The sequence below is a fragment of the Myotis nattereri genome (genome assembly GCF_964212035.1).
Source record: "Myotis nattereri genome assembly, chromosome: 2".
NCBI lineage: Eukaryota > Metazoa > Chordata > Mammalia > Chiroptera > Vespertilionidae > Myotis > Myotis nattereri.
This window is the reverse complement of record NC_138076.1, coordinates 65,527,862-65,545,743: the sequence shown is the minus strand read 5'-3', so window position 1 is coordinate 65,545,743 and position 17,882 is coordinate 65,527,862. Positions and strand designations below refer to the sequence as shown.

Here is a 17,882-nt window from a genome sequence, read left to right as displayed (position 1 = left end):
AGCATTTGTGTAGCCCTGGCTGGTGTGGCACAGTTGGTTAGAGCATAATTGTCCCATATACCAAAAAGTCGTGAGCTTAATTCCCAATTAAGGCACATACCCAGGTTGTAGGTTTAATTCCCAGTTGAGAGGCACTTTGTTTCTCACATAGATGTTTCTCTCTCTTTCCCTCTCCCTTCCTCTCTCTCTAAAACCAATAATAAGGTATCCTGGGTCAGAATTAAAAAAAAAAAAAGATTGCATTTTTGTAAGCATAGCATTTAGGAGGAAATAAACATGTTAGGATGGAGATATAAACTTCTTGAATTTTGAAAAGTTAAACAATAAAAATTGCCTATCTTTCTTGATTGAAGAATGATACACTGATAAAAGCAAATTTTCTATCATTTATTAATTGTATTTAAAATTTACATGGATCTATTAAAGACATTGTGTAATGTTTCCACTTTATGCGGTAAACAATGACAAACATCTGGCATAAAATAATATGCATATCAATGTAACAAGTTTGAAAAGTGGGGAATGAAAATCTGAAGTCTGCCTTCATTCTAACAATGATTATTAACACTTCAAATGAATGGATCCTAGATTTCTGTCTCAAAATTCTAAGTTGTTGTTTTTTATAAAGGAAATTCTTAAGGACTTCAACATGCAATGGATATATATATATAAATAACACTCAGAATAACTAGCTTCCATGCTTACGACCTCAACATAAGGCAAAAGCCCGTAATTGCACTGATACTTTGGCTCATTGTATCCAAAAAGCAAAGCAATGTGATAGCCTAATGAAACAATCCTTTTTGTCTGCCAGCTTCAAGTCACTAATACAGTTGCAATAAAAACCAACCATCGCTTCTGATGGCATATGCAGCTTTGATTAGCAGGACAGTTTGTCTTCTGAATGTCTGAGCCAAGCATGAATCTGTTTCTCTAATTATCCTTGTAGGTTAGGTTAGGAAAATGAGGAAGACACATGCTTGTTTTTATAAAACATAATTCTGCCTTCTGGTCTGACCATATCTGATTAGGAGAACAGTAAACCAATCAGATTCTTTCAGATGGAAATATCATGTCTTCTACACTGGGCAACCTCTTGAATATTGTCAGATATTATCAAGCAATTACAAATAATGAAATTATCCATGTCACACATATTGGTTTCTCCTTTTAACTGCTCAAGAAAAACAAGCCTTTGGTAACTCCAGCTATTGTATGCTACAATACAAAACAAATTACCAATGACCATTCCTGAGCTAATACATAGCCAGATGTTGTTCCCATAGCAGTTTATTTTCTAGAATTCTGTTTGATCTTCTACCTCAATTGACATCAGTAGGTGAATCTGCAGAAATCCTTGTTCTTGAAGAGTTCACATCTCAGGAAATTCTTATTCTTGCCCTCTGATATAAAAATAACTACTCCAGCAAATAAAATCTCTCCAAATAAAAATAAGTCAAGGTTGCTTGATGACTACTACACAGGCACCTGCTCTCCCAATATTCAAGGAAGCCATCTGTTGAAACAATTAAACACAATTTAAGAAATTACTTAATTACTTTTTTGAAAAATATACAAATTCTAATATATTTAAGACACTTATCTGCATTGAAATCTAAATAATTTTTATATTTTCCAATTTAGCTACAAGTAGTACAACAAAAATGTAAATGATGAAAATGGCATTCATAAAAGAGAAATAATTTATATATTAAAATTCTTAAAATATGTAATCACTTATGTGATTTTTAATAAAATAATAAAATATTTTATAACTTCTAGTGAAATAAAACCGCTTTAGAAGTTTCCAGCAAAGATTTATTCTGGAGTTTGCATGGACATATTTGTAAAGATATTTTATAGTGATAGGTTAGAATACATTTTAGATGAAATAGCTATTATACTTATTGAAATCATTTTGAAGTTATTTCCCTTGATATTATACTGAATTCAATGTGTTATTCATTCATCCTAAACCTAGACATACAATGCAGTGACTTTAATATTTTGTCATAAATAGGCCATAATTACAACTGGTATAGGGTTTATTTTAAGAATTCCACCTTATGATGGTGATTGAGATGAGAATTGAGATTTTTAAAAATAATCATGAATATGAAATTGGCTAGAAATATATTAAAAACATTAACTTTTAAAAGTTGTAATAAAAATTTATTCTATGGATGTAAGCCAAGATTATGATAATTTGAGCTTTTTGATATCAGTGATTTTTATTACAGTTTTCTAAGAATAATTTATGTACTTAAAAATATCAAAGAAGACTAGAAATTGTTAGATATTATTTCAACCTGAAAAGAAAAAGAATAAAATATAAGAAATAAAATAGCTAAGAACATAATAACCTCAGATCACAAACATTATCTTATTGATTGAGAAAGGACATAGTCTTACTCTCTCAATATGAAAATTACCACCATTATCTACTAGTTCTTTAAATGTATTTATTTATTCTTGCCACCCCTTTATAGGTTAAAAAAAATTCCCATATGGCATTTTATATTCTTTTCATTTAATACATTATTTTTTTTAAAAATATATTTTTATGTAACATTTCTTGTCTTTAATATAGTTAACTGCTCAAAATGAGACGAGAAAAGGGGCATGCGAATTTATTGATAGTATATTGTGTTAAGAATAATTTTTATAGGTCACCACAATCGCCTGCATAATCTCATCATGCGTTGTCATCTTCGTATGCCAGGTGTGTGAATGGAATGTCCAGAGACAATATGTAAACCCAAAACATCAATATATACAAATTAAAGTGCGCCTGACTCCAAGGTGCACACACTTTCCATTATCTCTCTTTTGTTTCCAATGATTTTCGGGTCTTGTTTGACATCAGAGTCATCTGAAGAACTCTTACAAAATAGATGTGCTCAAGTCCCACCACTACATAGGAAAGGGATAAGTACTGGGTAGTCATATTTTTTGCAGTTTTCCAAATATCCTCCGATGTTCTTTTAATGCTGAGAAAATTGTGCATAGTTTTTAGACAAAGTGAATAGCTTCATTTTATACCGACATCTACATCTATGTTTCTATACAGGCATATTTGTGTGTATAAAAAATGAATCTCTGATCTTTTTTTTATTTTTGTTAAATGAGCTATTCCTAGTGTGTTTTCTATCTCAGTGAATGACACCACTCTGCTCAAAAAAAAAAAAAAAACCTGGAGCATATCTGTGTCCCTTAATTGTATCTCACTCAACCTTATGTCTGAATGCTCAACTATGACCAACTATTTACACTCATTTCCATGGTCTTCACCCTAATTCAGGTTACAATTTTAACCTGAGTATAAAAAGGAGAGGAATATGCCACCCAAGATATTTCACTTTTGCTATTGCTTAATTTAAATTAAAGCCACTTCAGAGACTAGCGGTGTAGGAGGGACACTCCTTTGTCCCCCTGAAATCAGGAAGGTAAAGCTCCCATGTTCATGGTACCCCCCTTGTACCAGGAGGGTAGAAAATATTCTTATCACCAGAGATAGAGAATTTAGGCCCCAAAAGTCTGCATACACAAATCTTGTGACTTCTTCATCAATTTACTAGCCCAAGCCCAAGCCCAAGCCCCTTTGTCTTGTCAGTTCTTCGCAGATTTACTGTTTTTGTTTCTAAACAGTAAAAAAGCTTTCTGCTTTGGTCACTTCTCTGAGTCTCATATTTATGGGATCCCTGTACATAAATATTGCATTTGTTCACTCCTTTCATCTGTTTATGTCAATTTAATTATTAGATAAGCCAAATAAACTGGAAGAGAAGGGGAATTTTTCCATCCTAAAGTGGATTGGTAAAATATCTTCCTAACATATTTCTCTAACACTAATCTTGCTTTCTCCGAACCATTTTTTTTTTTTTACATCCTGTCAAATGCAACCCTTTTAAAACTCAATTCTGATTATTTACTTTTCATGCTTAAAATTCTCTATTAACCTGTCTTCAGTATTACTGTAAAATCAAGCTTCTACGACATGGTTTCTATCCCTAGATCACACAGACCCTGTTTATCTCTCCAATCTTACTGCTCACCAATTCATTTCTTGCTCAGTGTAACATGCCACATGTCCTCCTTCCTGTGGCTCTTCACAAATTCTGCTCCTTAAGCCACTCCCCATATTTTCATTTGGTGAACTATTTTTCACCTGTCAGCCTTCATTCTATATATCATTTTCTGAAGGAAGATATCTGTATCCTACACACTTAAGTTCGATCATAGTGGTAAGTATTTCCCTAGCCACAGAATTTATCATGCTCTTTTAAGCATTTGATATATTCTACATATATACATTTTAAATATTTAAGAGAGCTTTACCCCTATTCCACCTTGGCCCAAATGTATCTATTTATTTGAAATCTGCCCTGCTATCCCTCCAGGGATATACCTTTCAATTTTAGATGATAACTGGAAGAATTGACCACAGAACCAATTAGAAAACAAACAAACAGACAAACAGCTGAGGGTGTAGATATTTCCCCAGCTTTTCTGGAAACTATTCACAATATCTTATATATCTGAAGTAAACCAATTCATAAAAAGCAAACTGATTTTCAGCAATCATTCTCAATTTATATAAGAAACATTCCCATATCTCTTACTCCATGCCAGCCACTCTGCTCGTCCTTGGAGACATGGCAATAAAATGCTACACTATCTTTGTTTCTTTACAGCTGCAGGTGGATACAGCATAACAATACTCTGACCATGTAACTAGAGAAAACATGGAAGGGTGATTTTATCCATACAAAGAGTAAAGCTACTTTTTATTTTTTAATTTGTCTTAAAATACACACATTGTTTTTCAAGTCAAATGAAAGAAATAAACTTAATATTAAATGACAAAATCATTTAAAACACACCTACATGCATGCATGCATTCTCTGTAAAACTAAGTAATACGAATCTGGCAATTGTTCCCAATCTATTTCCATTATTTCCAAAAGCTATCTTGAGTTTTCAAAATATATATTCTTGAATTTTTAAATATAGTTTGCTTGTTTATTTTAATACCTATCCATTGGGGGGGGCGTTAATAAATGGGATAAACAATTTTATACATTTATGGGCTAAGTGAAGGGAAAGTAATAGGAATTATTTAGTTAGCAAATACAGCATTTTTTTCTAGTGGCCTGAAATCTTGAAAATTTTCAAAGGGTTCTCATGTGGGTCTGCTGATGGTCCTTCAAGAGTCTTAAAATACAAATAATAAAATGATATGAATGCAAATTTTAAAAAATTTAAGAGCTTTAACATGAATGTTTATTATATTAATAAAATTATTATAAAATATTTTAAATGCCACTTTGCTGTTTGTAAGATACTATATGATCCAAAAGAGTGCTATAAAATACAGATGAGGGAAAGTGGTCTTTTAGGAGGCTTTTAGCTATTATTATTACATATATTATTTTGATTTCAATTTTAAAAGAATGATAAGCATAATGGCTTATTATTATTTATTTGTAATAATAAAAGCATAATAGGCTAATTAGACCAGATGTCCTTCTGGACGTTCTTCCGGACCACCTTCCAGATGAAGCTGGGCCTACAAAGGAAGCCCGGGTCCCGGGTGCCAGAGGGAAGCTGGTGTCAGCAGCCGGAGAAAGGAAGGCCTACTCTTGCATGAATTTTGTGCATTGGGTCTCTAGTCCTATATAATAAAAGGCTAATATGTAAATCTACCAAATGGTGGAACCACCAGTTGCTATGATGTGCACTGACCACCTGGGGGAGATGCTCAATGCAGGAACTGCCCCCGGTGATCAGTGAGCTCCCACAGGGGCAGTGCTGCTCAGCCAGAAGCCCGGTTCATGGCTGGTGAGTGCAGCCGCAGTGGCGGGAGCCTCTCCCACCTCCTCGGCAGTGCTAATGATATCCAACTGACATCTCTTAAGGGTTCCCGGACTGCGAGAGGGCGCAGGCTGGGCTGAAGGAACCCCCACCCTGAGAGCAGAAATTTTATGCACTGAGCCTCTAGTACCAGTGATGGCGAACCTTTTGAGCTCGGTGTGCCAGCATTTTGAAAAACCCTAACTTAACTCTGGTGCTGTATCACATATAGAAATTTTTTGATATTTTCAACCATAGTAAAACAAAGACTTATATTTTCTTATTTATTTTATATATTTAAATGCCATTTAACAAAGAAAAATCAACCAAAAAAATGAGTTCACGTGTCACCTCTGACACGCATGTCATAAGTTTGCCATCACTGCTCTAGTACAGTGGTTCTCAACCTTCCTAATGCCACGACCCTTTAATACAGTTCCTCATGTTGTGGTGACCCCAACCAGAAAATTATTTTCGTTGCTACCTCATAACTGTAAGTTTGCTACTGTTATGAATCATAATGTAAATATCTGATATGCAAATTGTATTTTCATTGTTACAAACTGAACATAATTAAAGCATAGTGATTAATCACAAAAACATTATGTAATTATATATGTGTTTTCCGATGGTCTTAGGCGACCCCTGTGAAAGTGTCATTCGACCTCCAAAGGGGTCGTGACCCACAGGTTGAGAACCACTGCTCTAGTATATAATAAAAGATATACTATTTCATTTATATGTCAATTAACTTCCTTTACTTAATGATAATTTGTAAAAGTGGCAAATTTAAAATATATACCATTGGCCCTAGCCATTTTTGCTCAATGGATAGAGCCTTTTCCTGTGGACTCAAGGGTCCCAGGTTTGATTCTGGTCAAAGGCACATGCCCCAGTTGTGGGCTCAATCCCCAGTTGGAGGAGTGCAGGAGGCAGCCAATCAATTATTCTCTCTCATCATTGATGTTTCTAACTCTCTCTCCCTCTCCCTTCCTCTCTGAAATCAATAAAATATATTTTGAATAAATAAATAAATAAATGTATACCATTGAACTGGCACATTCCCTTAGCAAATCAACAATCATTAATTCATGCAATATTCCCTGGGTAAACACTAGGATCTCTGAAAGATAAGAATTTAAAGTATATCCTCTAATATTTTAGTGCAATAATGATTAACATTTCAATATTTTCTTCTTTTTGGAGAAGGAATGCTTCTTCTCTCACAAATTAAAGTAAAATATACAAAAATCATGGTACCTATTTCTTCAAATACTTCCCCTTCTTTCCTTCATTCTACCTTCTTTCTTCCTCCTTAGTGAATTTCATCTATCCTCATTGAAATCAAAGAGCTTTCTCATAGAGAGGAGTGAGATTCATAGCCAGGTACCTTAGCCTGTTTGCTATGAATTAGGGTTTGTACTTAAATGCAGCCTATCTAAATAGTGTGTGTGAACATATTTCTAAACTGGGAGTGATGTATCTTTAAAAGTAGGTATTTTTAAAAGAAATTTACTTCAAGCATTATTCAAGTTTTTCAGATAAATTTTAGTCAATTTCTGTGACCAAAAAATAAAACCTTTCACCCAGAAAGATGAGAGATGAAGTTATTGTTCTGTTTCAACTAAATAAGGCTTTGGAATTTCACCTCACCCATTAATAGAAAAGGTTTATTTGTTTGTAAAGTATTTTGCTTTTAGATTTCTGATAAAGGGGTGAGATAATAGAGATATTGGAAAAGAAATAAGGGGAAGAAAGGAGAAATTGAATATAAGGACACAAGACTGAGAATATTATATCCATTTTCACCATTACAAGCAATGACATAGTATTTATAAAGTACAAGGTATTTTCTACTATAATTAAGTTGCTCTAGTCTCATTTCCCTCCAACACTCGTCCATACCAGCACCAATTCTTTAGCTATATTACTAAAATGGGAGCTGAGTCTCTAACAACAGTGTATATTCAAGGATAACCCCTCACCTAAGATCAGCCAACCATTTCACTCCATCTTTCGGGCCAAAGTGATTATCCAGGGATGAATGTTTTATACATGACAGACCATTCAGAGACCTTTGCTGTTTGCTTTTTATCAATCAAATAGTTCTTTTATTTTATCTTTTATGGCTGAGTATTGCTACTTGGAGTTTCCACCCATGGAAAATGTCTCTGCAACAGGTAACAATAGACCTAACATAGTCAGCAGAAATGGGAGGCAGAAAGTTGATTTCTGTAGGCTTCCTCCCTCTTTATAACAGTTACCTCTAAAATCAAATATTCTGAAGTTAGGGTTTTGTGGATCAATATATTCTACATGTATTTTTGCTTTAGCTAATTATCAAAGTGGAAACATGAATGTCACTTTTTAATATAAATTTTATTAAAGTATAGAGTACATTAGAGAAAAGTGCACAACAACATGTAATTTAATGAACTTTTACAAAATGAACACAATAGATTAAATCAATCACTTTGGGTTCAGAGTAATTTGAGTAGGTAGATTACTGTATGTATCCTTCTCCTCCAAAGAAAGTAAATGAAATTCATTCTTATATTTGAAGTAAAGTATGCTGGCAACAACCTTACCTGAGTCCACTCATTAGTTTGTGGATCATAGGATTCCATGGTGTTGAGGTATGTCTGCCCATCATAGCCACCAACAGCGTATAATCTGTCACCAAGGAGACAAACTCCAACAGCATCCCTGGGCATACTCAAAGGAGCCACTGTGGTCCATGTGTCTGTTTTGGGGTCATATCTAAAATGTAAAGATAATAGGACATATTCTAACATATTCAACTTTTACTATATGGATGATGCCCACACAAAAGAAAGCCATGAAACACAAAATTGTGATTTTGTTTTTTTCCTAAAAGCTAAATTTTTTGAGCAGGTGTTCAAGAGCTAATATCCACAATGTCTGGCTCTCTAAACTTTAAGGTATTTAAAACCTATACCTAGACTCTTATTTATATAGCTGCACAGTCTTCTAACAAAATGAGTATGAAAAAAGTTTATTTTCTTGAGGAAGTCAGATATGCAAATAACTATTTGCCACAGCATAAGCAAAGTGTTATGGTAAAGAAACAGAAGTAATTGTTAAAAGTCTGAGAGAAGTATGCAATACTTCACTATTAAAGTCTCCATTAAATCAGGTCTGAAAGTCTAGCCTAAGTTTGCTATATATAAAAAGTTGTGTAAAAGTACTGAAGTGTTAATAAAAATGCATAACCAGCTTCCAGGAAAGTGGGTGTGCAGTATGGCTAAGTTTAAGAATGTATGAAAGAGTAGAGTGCCAAAAAAGGTGCGTGTTTTTTTTGTGTGGTGTTTTTTTTTTTTTTTTTAAATACGTTGTTATTGATTTGAGAGAGGGGGTAAGGGGATTAAAGAAAGAGAGGGAGAGACAGCAATGTGAAAGAAACATGATCAGCTGCCCCCTGCACAGCCCTTACTAGAGATCCAGCCCACAACCTGGGCATGTGCCCTGACCAGGAATCTAACCAGTGACCTTTGGGTGCACAAGAGGATGCTCAACCAACTGAGCCACACCAACCAGGGCAAGGTGTTTTGTGATCAACTTATGGATGTTTGATTCCCAGAGTAAGAAGGTGTTTTGTGTTTTCTCAATTGGAAAATACGGAGCCTTTGAAACTTGGGAAAATAATTACAGCATGAACAGAACTATATTTTAGTGACATAACTCAGGATTTTCCATAAGGGGGGACATTGGTAAATCAAAAGAATGAAATAGGGAATATAAATTAGTATTGCTTAATTTAAACCAAAATTAATCTGATTTTCAGAAAGTTTGATTCCCATATAGTAAATACAGATATTTTATATTTTAGGGTAACAAAAATCTGAAGAATGCTTTAGTTAATGAGCTTTATTTCAGCAAAAATAAAATGAATTCTTAAACCACCTCTTTGCCTTGAATTTGCCACTATAGGTTCAGATACAGGAACAAGAAAGCTACTAAGAAGTAAAAACTCAGCAGAGTAAATACAAAGGTGTGGGGAGGCGGAAGCTGGGTGGAGGTGGGCAAGTAGGGGGAAAATGGTGACATCTGTAATAGTATCTGTAAGGACAGCAAATAGGCCTTTCTTTTTCATTGCTGTGGCCTTGCACAACTTATGAGAAGCACCTGGTAATTAAACTACAAGATTGTTGACTCCTCTGTTAAAACTAAAGGATAAAATAAGCTACTCTCAAGGCTACCTTCTTCCATCCAACTCCTCCCTGCTGTTTTAACAGCTTCAGAATAATTTGCTCCTCCTCATCTTCTCCTTCCTTTCCCTCTCCCCTTCAAACAGATTTCCCTTTTGAACTCTTTATAACTTTTGGTCTAAGCTTGTTTTACAGGTTTGGAAAAAATACTGATAAGGCACCTCCTTAGAATATCTGCTGGACTGTCTCCTGGGAAATAAAACTGTAACTTTCCAAGACAACCCTTCTGGTGTCTGCTCAACTTCAACACCATTCCCCGCCCTTCCTTTTTGCTTAGCAACTACTGAACAACGCAAACTCCCTTTTTTCTCTGCCCTGTATTGACTAGCAATACTTGGCTCTTTACTCCCTTGAAAAAGAAAATAAATTTCGTCTCTGCATCTTTTCTCTTAGTTGTGAATTCTTTCACAGCCCATGTCACTGAGCAAGCCTTAAACCTTAACAGTGTCATCAATAAGATAAGGGGTGGGGACTGAATAAAATTTTTTGTTGTTGTTGTTTTTTGTTTACAAACACAGCAAATATATTCTGTCTTTCTGCTTCAATCTTGTTTTTCACTAATTGAAACTTTCAACCCACAAACTTTTAAAACAAAGAAACAAACACAAAAAACAAGCCAAAAAAACTCCCCTATAGTTTATTAGAAATAAAAAAGGTTGTTATAACAAATGATTGGAAGGACCCCAAGGATCTGTAATTTATATTTTATAGAGAATATTCATGTTACTCAAGATATTACATGCAATTACACTCCTTGGTTGAAGAAGTTGGGACAGCCTATAAAATGAGAGACTAGTTGAATGCTTGCAAAACCAGGACCACCTTAAAGCACAGGCTATCTAGCAAATAAAAATGCAATTTTACATGCAGCAATTAATAAATGCAACCATCACAAAGAGACACAGACACATATAGACACACAAACACAGACACAATCTATGCCATCATAATCTTCTTTACAATATTTAAATTTATAACATGGATATTTTGACATGTGTAAATATATTTTTAATGAGGACCAAAAATAAGTAGATAGAGAAGAAAAGACACCACAAGGAGTTAAATAGTACAATCTATAAAGTAGAATATGCACAGGATAACTGAGTTTTTCAATTAAAAAAACAACAGTAATAATAAATAAATAAGAAGTAACTGTGAATAAATTAAATGTGACTTAAAAACATAACAAAATGAGTGGACCTTATTTGGATCTCAATTTAAACAGACCAACTATTAAAAGATGTTTGAGACATTTCGGAAATTTTAATTTTGGGCATCAGAGCTTAATAAGACATTATTGAAGTTTCTATTAGTTGTGATAATGACATTGTGATTATGTTCAAATATAAAGTTCTGATTATTTTATTCACTTGTTTCTGGGGTGAAATCAGAAATATATTCAGCAAAAATGACAGCTTGAATAATTTACTTAAAATAACGCAAATGAAAAAGGAAAGGACAGCGAAGGTGAATGAATGAAACATAAATGACAGATTGGTGGTGGTTGTTAAAACTGGGTAATGAGTATAGGGGAATATATTGTATTGTTTACTTTTTGTTTGTCAGGAAATTATTGTAGATATAACTTTAAAAGGAAGAATGTATAATATACTTTAATTTCAGTGAACAGTGAACATTCTTTTATTTTATTCATTCTTCAATAGAATCCAACCTGGTTTTTGTCACAATCAATTCACTTAAACTGCTTTTTCTGAAGTCATATTTTAGTCCTCAATTAATTTTTATTCAGCACTATAGAATTCTTTCCAGCAGCTTGTCTACAAAGCAGACTTCATTTATCACTTTGCAAAAAAGCAGAAGAACTGAGAAAACAGCTAACAGTAATACACTAAGCAATAATAAATGAATTTCTGAAAGCTTATGAATCTCCAAGTGAAATTCAAATATCAAAACAATTCTCAAATACTCATATTCCAGGATAAAGTAAGAACACACTAGGGTGTTCTATACACTTTAAAGATAATATCCTACATTTAGAAATAGATATCATTTCTTTTATATTTTACAAACATTCCTGAAGAGAATTTTAAAAATCTAGTGCATTCTTTTATAAAATCTAAATCTTTGAATTAGTTGTACCTCTCATTAGTGGTAGGTAATATACTTTACATGTGTAATACAATCTTTTATAATTAATAACTGACAATGTTGATTATATTTAAATTTATATATTTTTAGAAAAAACAAACCAAAACAAAACAAAAACCAAGTACAACCTTCTCTTCTCCCAAACAAATGCTCTTTCCCTGATATTTAAAAAGTAATCCCATAAATTCAAAATTATCTGCTAATAATTATACTTTTTTTCACATTAATAACTTTAAATTGATTTTCCTGTATTCAAAGTTTTATAAATTCACCTCTCAGCCTGGAGAAATACAAGATTGCTACCCCAAAAATGAAAAAAATATTTGTTTGTTTTAGCTGAGGGAAGGATTCACAGATATATAAGCATTTTTCAAATAATTACTAATAGTGAACTCTGTCACTGTCATTTCTGGTTTTTGACAAGATTTAGTTCTAAGCATTTAGGGAAGTAGGTCTCTGGTTTCCTGTTCATCAAAAAGAAAAAGGGAAAGGCAGGGGCTGCCTTTTATATTTAGGCTCTCTTCCTTTCCTATGCTTCATCTTGGCCCTCATGGTCAGAGTATGAGCTCTGCATCAGGAACTCTATTAAAGTTTCTAGCCCTCAAGCAAGAGAAGCATTGTATATATACACTGTGGCTAAAATTGGCTGCAAACTGAACACTTGCTGAAGGCATGCAGCAGTTAGAGAACAAAAGCTAGTTTCTCATTGAAAATCACTATTGAAGTTTTTCAGGTTCCTTTCATTTTCAAACATGGTCATTTCTAAAGTTTAAGGATAAGAATCAATCTTAAAATATTTAAAGGGAAATTGTTTTAAATATAAAAGCATTATTTTGATAGCAAATAAAATTGAAAATATCCATTTTCCTAAATTTACACAGCTAATGTTCAGCTAGAAAGCAAATTAACAACACAGAAATGGCTTGTAGCCAGGTAGGTTTTCCTATTAGACAAAAACAAGTAAGAAAGCAAAGAAAAAGTAAAAGAAAAATAAAACAACCAAAAGAGCAGTCTTTAGATTTCTAGTAAAATAATTATGCAATCTATATTTGAATTGATTTTAATAAATTATTTGTGAATTATGAGTGAAAATAAAATAATTTATTTTTCCTGTAAACTGACATCATAATAGGTATCATGAGATTATCAAAGTGACTTTATAATTATTCTTAATATCTATTTCTTCTTTAAGGTTTTCTTGGGATTTAGGACTCTTTATTTTTATTTAAATCATAGGATCACATTTTCCATGTATATTCCCACAATCACAATCCACAGTGTTTATAATTTAATAAGGACTGCATTATACCTACAGTCAGTTTAGAGCAGAATTCACCTTCTTATAATTTTCAATCTTCTAATCCATAAGAATGGCATTCCCTTCCATTTATTTAAAACTTTTTAAGCTTTTCTCAATAATGTTTTATTTTCTCTTTAGTATTTATTGCAAGATATTTTAAACTTATTCAATGGTAATTTTATACATTAATTTTGTTATTTATTGCTTACATATAGAAATACACTTAATTTTATGTATTGACTGAGTATATGGCAACCTTATTAATTCACTCATTAACTCAAATAGTTTCTGCTTAGATTTTGTTTAGATTATCATTAGATATTTATCATGTTAGCTTGAATAGTGACAGTTTTGTTCATTGCTTTACAAGTCTTATTTTCTTTCCCTTTATTGCCTTACCAATAGTTAATTACTCTATTAAACTGTTGAAGAACAATTGTATTGACAGGAACTTTGTTCTCAATCTAATAAAAACTTCAAAAAGAAAAAAAATCCTATCTAATAAAAGAGAAACATGGTAATTAGCGTACAATCGCTACACTTCCCATTGGCTAATCAGGGCGATATGCAAATTAACTGCCAGCCAAGATGGCGGCCGGCAGCCAGGCAGCTGGAAGCTAACATGAGGCTTGCTTGATGCAGTGACAGAAGACTCCAACGTTCCCCGCCTGCCTTGCCGGCCTCTGAGCTTGCAGTTTGAAACATTGTAACTAATATAGAAGCTAAACAAAACCCCAGAAACCTGCTTTCAGCTAGCCGGGATCTCAGAGCTGGAGTTGATACAGTGTCTCGATTATAGAACCCAAACAAACCAGATACCTGCTTTCAGCAGCAGAGGCCTCAGAGCTGGAGCCAGAGCTAAAGCTGGACCAGAATAAAAAAAAGAAAAAAGAAAAAAAGGAGCAGTTGGGAGCTTCAGTCACCCGCCAGCCTGAAAACAGCTCTCAGTCCCTCACCCAGACTGGCCAGGCACCACAGTGGGGACCCCCACCCTGAAGGATGTGTGACCAGCTGCAAACAGCCATCATCCCCTCATCCAGGCTGGCCAGGCACCCCAGTGGGGACCCCCACCCTGATCCAGGACACCCTTCAGGGCAAACCAGCCAGGCCCCAACCATGCACCAGGCCTCTATCCTATATAGTAAAAAGGTAATATGCCTCCCAGCACCGGGATCAGCGTGACAGGGGGCAGTGCCCAAATCCCCTGATTGCCCTGCGGCTCTGTGTGTGACAGGAGGCGGGGCCACAACCTCCCTATCTGCCCTGCTCTGTGCCTGATAGGGGTGAACTCCCCAACCCCCTGATAGCCCTGCGGCTCTGTGTGTGACAGGGTGCGGCGCCCCAACCCCCTCCCACGCCCCACAAGCCCTGCTCTGTCTGTGACCGGGTAGAGCCATAACCTCCCCATCGGCCCTGTCCTGAGTGTGAGAGTTGCGGCGCCCCAACCCCCTGTTCGGCCCTGCTCTGTGGGTGAGAGAGGGCGGTGCCCCAACCCCCTGATCCGCCCTGCTCTGTGTGTGACAGGGGGCGGTGCCCCAACTCCCCTATTGGCCCTACTCTGTGAGTGACAGGGGTGAGCTCCTCAACCCCCTGATGGGCCCTGCTCTGTGCGTGACAGGAGGGAGCTCCCCAACCCCCCTGATGGGCCCTGCTCTGTGCGTGACAGGAGGGAGCTCCCCAACCCCCCTGATGGGCCCTGCTCTGTGCGTGACAGGGGGTGGCACCACAACCTCCCCATTGACCCTGCCTTGAGTGTGACAGGGTGCGGTGCCCCAACCCCCCAATCGGCCCTACCCTGAGCATGACTGAGGGTGGCATCACAACCTCCCAATCCGCCCTGCTCTGTGCACGACAGGGGGCGGCACCCCAACTCCCCAATTGACCCTGCTCTGAGCCCGACCAGGGGCTGCAACTAGGGATTGGGCCTGCCCTCTGCCACCCGGGAGCAGGCCTAAGCCAGCAGGTCGTTATCTTCCGAGGGGTCCCAGACTGCGAGAGGGCACAGGCCGGCCTGAGTGGCCCCCTCTTCCTCCCCCCCCCCCCGACTGCACAAATTTTTGTGCACCGGGCCTCTAGTATATATATAAGCTTAATGTGCAAAATGTGCCCTTGGGAGTTCAACCAGGAGACCAGGAGTTCAATTGCTCACTATGACATGCACTGACCACCAGGGGGTGATGCGGAATGAAGGAATGCCCCAGCTGGCAGCTGGCACTTGGGGAAGGGAGTCCCTGATTGGCCCTGATTGCCGGCCTAGCCTAGGGACCTTACCCATGCACAAATTTCATGCACCAGGCATCTAGTATTTCAATGTTTGACTATCAACTTGACTATCAATTTTTGTATTAATTTTACTTCCAAATTTGGTGAGAGTTTTTATTATAATAGGTATTTAGTTTTTTAATATATTCTTATTGATTTCAGACAGGAAAAGAGAGGGATAGAAACTCTGTCAGTGATAAAATAGAATCATTTATTGACTTCCTCCTGGCCTCCTGTACACCCACCCTGACCTAGAATAGAACTGTGACCTCCTGGTTCATTGATCAACACTCAACCACTGAGCTATGATGGCCCGGCAATGGATATTTCATTTTATCATTACTTTTGTACTTATTCATATGTTTATTACTATATTGAGTTATGCTGATTAACTTTTCTATTTTAAATTAATTTTGTATTTGTGGAATAAACTCAAATTTGAGATATATTTCTTTTTATTTCTATCTAGGTTTGATTTGCTAATTTTTCTTTTGTATGTTTGCATCTATTCTCATGAGAAAGTTTTGTCATCATTATTTTTTCTATTGTTTCTTCTTATATAATATTTATAAAATTATATTTTTCTATAAATTTGTTCATTTCAGCTAACAATTCAAATACTGGTATAAAAATATATAAATTCTCTCTTTATATAGTCTGCATAATATACAGTGAAGTTTGCTTTTTTATTTCTTTATAGTTACTTTTTATCTTTTTTTTTATAACCTTGTGAGTAGCTTATAAATTTTATTGCAAATATTCATAATAAACAACTCAGGCTTCTTTTAAATCCTCTCTATTGCATTTTTTTTTTCTATTTCATTGATATGTTATTATTATTTCACTCTTGTATTTGTTTTATTTTTAGTGTAATTATAATTTCTTGAGATTGAAGCTAAAATTTTTGCTTTTAGATTTTTAATTTGTTAAATAAATGAACTTAAATCTATATATTTGTTTGTAAGAATTTTTAGCTACATTCCACAGAATTTGATATATCATATCTTCATTACTACACAATTAAAAATATTTTCTAGTTGGAGCCACATACTATTTTCAAGGGTATTGCCTAATTTCAAATTGTTGAGCATTTGAAAAAAAAAAAAAAAAGAAGTCTTTGTTATTTATTTCTAGGTCAATTCCCCTGTGATCAGAGAACATGCTCTGTGAAACTTCAAGCTTTTGAAATTTATTGAGGTTTATTTTATGGCCAGAAATTGTAAATTTTGGTAAATATATTACACGAACTACAATTACTTAGTTTTTTTTTCCCAAAAAACCTATATGCAATAAACTAAAATGTGGAGAGAAAATTATTTCCATTTCAAACATAGGATTATCTACCCTAAAAAAATTATTAGAATTATCTTAGAAGAGAGTTGGCTTGACAAAACATAAATGCAAGGAAGTCTATCATTTTCTAAATAACTCCACTTTTGCACCACGGCAGGTCTGCATGGCTCTTCCGCTTCTCTGGGCCTAGCTGGAGTGGTCTTAGAGACTCCTCACTCTGCGTGGTAGTCAGTAGACCGTAGTGTCTTTCTGTGCTCCTATGTTCACCCACCAAGGGGCCTACAATGGCAGTGCCACCTGACAAAGTGGGATGGTGGCAAATCAGACCCGTGCGACTGGCGTAGCCAAGGCTGAGAGTGGATTCAGGTTACGTGACCTCTGTGTCTGCTCACTAAAGAACAGTTAAAGGAGATGAGCATTTTATATTATTTGCCAAGTGATTGACAAATATGCATGAATATTTATCTGATTTCAGGATGAAAAATTACTTTTGAAATATAAACACAATTGTAAGTTGTTACTTTGAGGGCTCCTTCATAATGAAGCAGGCCTCTTCGTGTCATGTCTTTGAGGAGCTTCACTCCACCCTAAAGGTCACTGGCATGGGCCAATGCAATTTTATCAAGTGCGATGGAAGCAGAGGCTGATGAATCATTGCGTTGAACACCTGTCCTCTTTGAGATCCCTCCTCTTGAACTCCTTTACCTTGGAACCTCAGCCACCACTTGGTGGGATGTCCAAGCCATAAGGAGAGTGCAGGAAAAGAGAACCACAGTGCTCTGAAACCATTGGCTAAGCTCTCAGATGACAGATAGCCCTAATGGCCAGCTCACTGA

General features: G+C 35.5%; 1 protein-coding gene across 1 annotated transcript in view; it reads right to left on the bottom strand.

The window, feature by feature from the left end:
- Positions 1–367: 367 nt before the first annotated feature.
- KLHL1 (kelch like family member 1) overlaps positions 368–17,882 on the bottom strand; it is a gene marked incomplete at its 5' end in the record, with an annotated part of 247,599 nt that continues 230,084 nt past the window's right edge. The window contains 2 exons of the mRNA XM_081083892.1: positions 368–1,516; positions 8,442–8,613. Of these exons, the coding sequence (XP_080940018.1) occupies positions 1,457–1,516; positions 8,442–8,613 (232 nt within the window). The 3' untranslated portion in view covers positions 368–1,456. The remainder of the gene's footprint in view (positions 1,517–8,441; positions 8,614–17,882) is intronic.